The 6000-nt window shown below is 40.8% G+C and overlaps 1 protein-coding gene across 3 annotated transcripts; it reads left to right on the top strand.

The window, feature by feature from the left end:
* The first annotated feature begins 690 nt into the window (after window positions 1-690).
* Window positions 691-5758, top strand: LOC104424659 (zinc finger CCCH domain-containing protein 18). Of its 3 annotated transcripts, none has more exons than XM_010037140.3 (8): window positions 691-1021; window positions 2303-3227; window positions 3308-3472; window positions 3553-3732; window positions 4387-4466; window positions 4571-4741; window positions 4862-4988; window positions 5194-5758. In XM_010037140.3, exons 2-8 carry the CDS (start codon window positions 2311-2313, stop codon window positions 5261-5263), a joined length of 1710 nt encoding a protein of 569 aa, XP_010035442.2. In that variant the 5' UTR covers window positions 691-1021; window positions 2303-2310; the 3' UTR covers window positions 5264-5758. The 3 variants fall into 3 exon arrangements, with proteins under 3 accessions (XP_010035442.2, XP_010035441.2, XP_010035440.2); XM_010037139.3 differs by having other exon boundaries at window positions 2293-3227; window positions 5191-5748; XM_010037138.3 differs by having other exon boundaries at window positions 5191-5748.
* The last annotated feature ends 242 nt before the right edge of the window (window positions 5759-6000 follow it).

The following is a 6000-nucleotide window of genomic DNA, read 5'->3' on the forward strand; positions in this document are numbered from 1 at the left end:
CACCGTAGGATCGCCCGTTCGAGGACACGGACAAGGAGAGCCGACAGATTTTCAGTTCGTCCGCCCTGTAACCACACATAGAAATTCACGAACTCCGGAGAGAGAGAGACAGAGATGGCAGCCTCGAGGTTCCGCGGCCGCGGCGGGGGCATTCCCGTCAATCCGCACGCGTGCCCGTTTCGGAAATCCAGGCGCATCCCCACTAAAAATCCCCCCGTAATTTTCTCTCGCGGGGGGCGACGCAGTTCAAAGTACACCCTGTAAATCACCCCCGCGCGCTCTCATTATCTCTCCAATTTATTAACTTTTTTTTTTTTTTAATTCCCTCGCTATTTAACGCTCGAAACGAAACGAAGAAGATGATGATGATGATGACGATGACGTGGATGATGATGAATTGCGAGAGAGAAAGCTCATCCCTTTCTCAAGAAATCCATGGATGATTTCTTGAGTGACAGCAACAGGGGAGAAAGAGAGAGAGAAAGAGAGAGACAGAGAGGGATGATGGGTGATTAAAGAAATGCAAGTGGCAGTAAATTAGCAATCAAAGATATGATTTTTTTTCTTTTGGTTTCCTGCTCAGTCACGTTTATTTCTTTCTTCTTCTTTTTTGGATTAATTCGAGATAAAGTCATGGGCGTTGCTGGGTGCGTGCGCGGGTGGCTTATATAAAGGGAGCGTGAGGTGGGTTGGGGTCTCGTTTTGGAGCAAAAAGACATGGCGCTCTCTTTATAGCTATCCATTTATTGTCAGTTTTGGTTTTTTTGGGCTTTTGGGTTTTTCTTTTCTTTTTCCGTTCGCCTCCCTTATTTAAAAAAGGCGTGTTGTTGTCGCTGACTCGCTTGCTGCTGCCAAGGGGTTGAACTCCGGGAAACACAGTTAAAAATAGCACCCCCACCAAAAAAAGCAGAGAGAGAGAGAGAGAGAGAGGGAGGGAGGGAGGAGGTTGAGGGCCATGGATTGGCTTGTCTGAATTTGAAGTTTTTCTCTCCATAGAAGGCCCCCGGTTGAAGAGTTTGTGGTGAGTACGTGTATGTACCGTCGTGTGTTTTTCGCACTGAAAGCAAGGGAAAATAAGGCTCGAGACTTGGGATTTTCGTGTTGTTTCCCCTGCATTTTTCTCTGTTTCTGGGGGTTAATTGGTTTGGAATACGTGGGTTTTGGGGGTGGTTTTCCTCTGAATTTGGTCGTGTGTGCATATACGTGTGTATATGTATCTCTGTATTCATCTTCTGGTGTCATTGTTGGCCTATTGTTTTATTATTCTGGAAATGGGTTGTGTTTTTCTTCCAAAACATTGCCTTTTTTTCTCTCTGTTTTTTTTTGGGGAGAAGGAGTGATTTGGGGATGATAAACGATAACCCTTTCGTGTTTTGTCTTTGTTGTGTGAGTTTGACTTCATTTTGCTTCTGTTCTTGGCGCGTGGATAATTTTTTTTCTGGAAAAAAAAATGGTAACGAAAGCTTGAAATTCTGTTGTGTTGCAGTTCTCGGGGGGTAAAAAAGAGGAGGAATTTCGAGTTTCATTTGTCATTTTTTTTTTCTGTGGTTTGGAATTGTTCTCAGGATGTAAGAGAGTGGGAAGCCTTTCGGTTCCGGCAGACAATTGTGGTCCGGTTATGTTTGTGTCTTTCAAACTAGAAAATTTAACCTTTACTGTTCCTTCGTGTTGGGTCACTTGTGGAGATGTCTATAAATTGACAGTTTTTCATAGAGAAGGAGATGATAGAATAGGGGAAAATGTGAGTTTTTAGTCAAAACAGGAAAAAGAAAGTGGTTTGAGTTTTTTTTTTTTTTTGTTGCTATGGTTCTCAGAGAAATGGGGAAAAAAATCCCATTTTTTTTTCTGCATAAAATATTGAGGCCTTCTTCTTTCCTTTTCCTGATAGCTATTAGTTAGACGTCATAAATTTACGCTTCAGAAGTTTATCTTTGCCTCTCTTTCAGACTTTTACTTTTCTGAAAATTTTGATCTGGCTTTCTCTTGGTTATAATCTTTTCCCTGCGTCTGTTAATTTCCTTGGATAGGAAAAGAACAGAGAGAATGAATATTTTGATTACATATAGCATAATGCCTTTCCGGGGCAAAAAAATAAAATAAATTGCTCATTGGTGTTTTCACTATAATCATCAACTTCGACACGCCAAATGTCGTGGAATAGCTTTGAATGCATTTTTGCGGGATTATAGTAATATCTTGATTGCCAGATCTGCAACTGTTTCAATTTTTATTTTTATTTTCCTTTTTGCTGTTTCTGTTGTTTGCACTCATGCATACTCTTTAAAGTTCTAGCTTTTTGCAGGGTTTGCGATGGACTTTTCAGAGTCCACCAAAGTTGTGTACAACAGGATCCAGAAACTCGAGCCCGAGAATGTCTCGAAGATCATTGGATATCTTCTTTTGCAAGATCATGGCGAACGCGAGATGATCAGGCTCGCCTTCAGCCCTGATAATGCGATTCACTCCTTGATCGCCAAAGCAAAATCCGAACTGGGATTGTCTAAACCAGCAGTATCTGTTAATAAGTTAGCCCATGTAAATTCTGCACCAACGGTTAGTATTCAGTCTGCTGCAGAAATTCCTGTGCAATTCACTCCGTTTTCGCCAGCGTCAGCCCCTGCACTTTCACCTCCATCGTCTCTCCGAATCACCAGCCCATACTGGGAATCGCAGGTTCCTGGTGGTCACGTGCCTGATGATTTTCATCTCATAAACCAAGTTCGCCACTTGGGTTTGGAGGACCCTGCTGAGTTTGCCAACTTCAGCGGTTCGGAGTTTATGGGGAGTTATTATTTCCCTGAGGCTGCAATTTGTGCAAAATCGAGTCGTAGGTCTCCAAGTTTACCAGATTTTCCTGTTAAGATTTGCCATTACTTCAATAAGGGGTTTTGCAAGCACGGGAACAACTGTCGGTACTTTCACGGCCATCTTATGCCGGAGAGCTTTTCACAGCATTTTAATGCAAATTACAATGAGATAGGAAATGATGATCATGCATTTATTCAAGGATCTCTTGACAAACTAGAAATGGAGCTTGCCGAGCTTTTGAAATCAAGAGGAGGAATGCCTGTTTCAATCGCTTCTTTACCCATGTTGTATTATGAGAAGTATGGGAGGACACTTCAGGCCGAGGGGTATCTAACAGAGAGCCAAAGACATGGCAAGGCTGGTTTTAGTTTGTCGAAGCTTCTTTCTCGGCTTAAGAGCAGCATTTGTCTTATTGACAGGTACTTCCTATGAATTTAGAGGTTTTTAAACATTTCATGCTGGTGTTCTGCCTTTTAACATTGTTCCTAAAATCTCACAGACCACATGGCCAACACTCTGTGATTTTGGCGGAGGATGCTCAAAAGTACTTGGACTATACGATTGAAAGATGTGATCCAGGTGTAAACTCTGGGTCTCGGCAAATATATCTTACGTTTCCGGCGGAGAGTGTTTTTACTGAACAAGACGTTTCGCATTACTTCAAGTATGGAAGCGCATTTTCTGTCTACTTTTCTGCCAGAAGCACCTCACATTGTGAATAACCCATTGGTTACTTTGATGCAGTAATTTTGGACCTGTTCAAGATGTTAGGATTCCTTGCCAACAGAAAAGGATGTTCGGATTCGTCACTTTTGTCTTTGCAGAAACGGCCAAGCAGGTTTTGGCCAAGGGAAATCCTCACTTTATATGTAACGCTCGTGTTCTTGTGAAACCGTACAAGGAGAAGTCGAGGCTTTTTGACAGGTGAACTTACGTATTTCAAACGTTGTTTTGGTGGGTTTTTGTTGCCATTCCGCGTCGTAGTCATTTGTGTAGTCATTTGTTATCCGTGTTTAATCGGTGGTTTGTTGCTTGATGGTGCATTTCTTTCGGAGTGCACTTTTAGGGGTCATGTCGTGATATATATTAAGTAAAAAACAATCATTAATTTGAATCATTAATTGAAATAATTATGCATTCTTTTACCTTTTAGTACCCTCTTTAAGAATAAACAAAATAAAACCATCACCATCTGAACGAACTTTTCATTAGTGCTTGACCTAGTAATTTCCAGCTGTCTTGAGTTCTGCGTCAGTGCTGTGCGCTTCCGTTCTTTATTTACCATTATTTACATTATTCTAGTGTACAATCAATACATACATATATTATTTTTCCACTTTATAGTAGTTGGTTGACCAACTATAGAACATATGCCGCTTTGGTTGCTAAAAGGAATAAATTTTTTACTATATCTACATATGCACCGAGTATTAATTCTTAATTTCAGCTGGCATTGTCGGTTGTTGTTTCCTTTTCACTGGTTTTTATGTGAAGTGTACTGTATAAGAACTGTATCCAAAGGTGCTTTCCCTTTATCTGATGATCTCTTTTGACGGTTTGAAATTTACTTATGCGCAGAAGGTATATGGAGAAAATGCAGAATCTCACATTTAATTACAATCAGCACCTTATAGAAGGGGAGACTGATATTCAGTCAAGTGAGTAGATGATACCGTTGACGGTGCATGCATCTTTTGTGCAGAATCTTCTTGATCTACGTGTTCTCATCGGTTTGCGTGTCTCCAAAACTATTGTTTTTCAGTGCCAAGAAGTTGTGATAATTCAAGGTTTCTTAGGAAGGAGGTCATCCAAGAGCATGAAACTGCACTTGAATTCGAGAGGAGACGCTTTGCAGAATTTCATATGGCACCAAAAGCTTTGGCCCGCCCTGTATACTTTGGGCACTTAATGGACCAATTGAACCCATCAGAAGGTCTGCAATGCATCTTTATGCCTCTTTTCTTGACTCCTCTCTATTCTCTCAATTATTCATTTCTCCCCCCTATCTTTGATGATGTCGTTTAATTTCTGATGACTCGTTCTTTCTGTGTAGGCCATGAAGAACCAGCAGTGTCACCACCTGCTGATCATTTTAATCACTTCCTAGATTTCGTACAAAATGGTTCGAGCAACACCAGCAAAATCTCGCTGCGGGTCACTAATTGCACCGAACAGGATAGGTAAAAAGTCTACTATGATTCTCTGACATTCTGAAACAGAGTTCATGACTATACTGCTGAAAATCGCGATCTTATCTTTTTATTACCACATGACTTCACTATAGCAGAGATCGAAATTAAAACTTGGTCATTTCGATTGATTTGCATCTAATTATATAGCATGTCTAATTTAACCTCTTCTTTTTTTTTTCCCACTTTGTAGCAGCCAAGGAATCAATCTTCCTGACAGCCCATTCGCATCTACAATAGGGACTGGAATTTCAACAGTTACATAGACAACCAGGGAAAAAAAAAAAAAAAAAAAACAAAGCAACTATAGAGGACCGAAGAACTCGAATACCATGTGGCGAGTTCGACATACAACTGGACTTTTCTCTCTTTCTTGTTCCTTTCTGCAGTTTCAACTAGCTGCTGCTCAGGAGGGACGCGCGATTTAAGTCCTCCGTGTTTCACCGGCGAAAGTAGTTCAGGCAAAAGAAATTGATGCACAGAGAAGAAGCTAATTTCATGACAAGGGTTTTATACAGAGTCAAAGTTACAAGCTTTTCATCAGAGCTTGTGGGTGTGTTAGAGGATAAGTTTAGTAATAGTAGAGTCTTGCTGTTATAGTTGAACAAAGGAAGTAAAGAAATTGTGCAGAGAAAGAAGAATGTGAGAAGCTGTTGTTTTTAAGTAAATATTTGCCTACAGAGAATTGAAAGAAAGGATGTTTATGCTTTGGTACATAAAAGAAGGAATCACAAATATTATAGCTATCCAATGATTATACACTTTCTCTTTGGGTCACCATCAGGTGATCATGTGCATTTTGTTTACTTCCCCATCTTTTGCGCATGGCTTTGTGGGGGGCCCCGATGATCATTCGCTGGATCTTTGCTTTTCTTCATTTTTGCGCATTGACCCTACATTACCAACCGGAACGTGGGTCCAGCCATGTTCATGCCATGCAAGTTTTCCGGTAATTAGTTGCGTCGTCACTCAGAAGCCAGTCTTAATTGATCCGTGATGTTTA

This window comes from Eucalyptus grandis, chromosome 11 (genome assembly GCF_016545825.1).
Source record: "Eucalyptus grandis isolate ANBG69807.140 chromosome 11, ASM1654582v1, whole genome shotgun sequence".
Classification (NCBI taxonomy): domain Eukaryota; kingdom Viridiplantae; phylum Streptophyta; class Magnoliopsida; order Myrtales; family Myrtaceae; genus Eucalyptus; species Eucalyptus grandis.

Bases quoted from the DNA above. Each gene is read 5' to 3' on its own strand.
- LOC104424659 (XM_010037139.3), top strand. From the start codon at position 2,311: ATGGACTTTTCAGAGTCCACCAAAGTTGTGTACAACAGGATCCAGAAA. The intron at 3,473-3,552 runs GTATGGAAGCGC...ACTTTGATGCAG, and splicing joins GACGTTTCGCATTACTTCAA to TAATTTTGGACCTGTTCAAG. The intron at 4,742-4,861 runs GTCTGCAATGCA...CTTTCTGTGTAG, and splicing joins CCAATTGAACCCATCAGAAG to GCCATGAAGAACCAGCAGTG.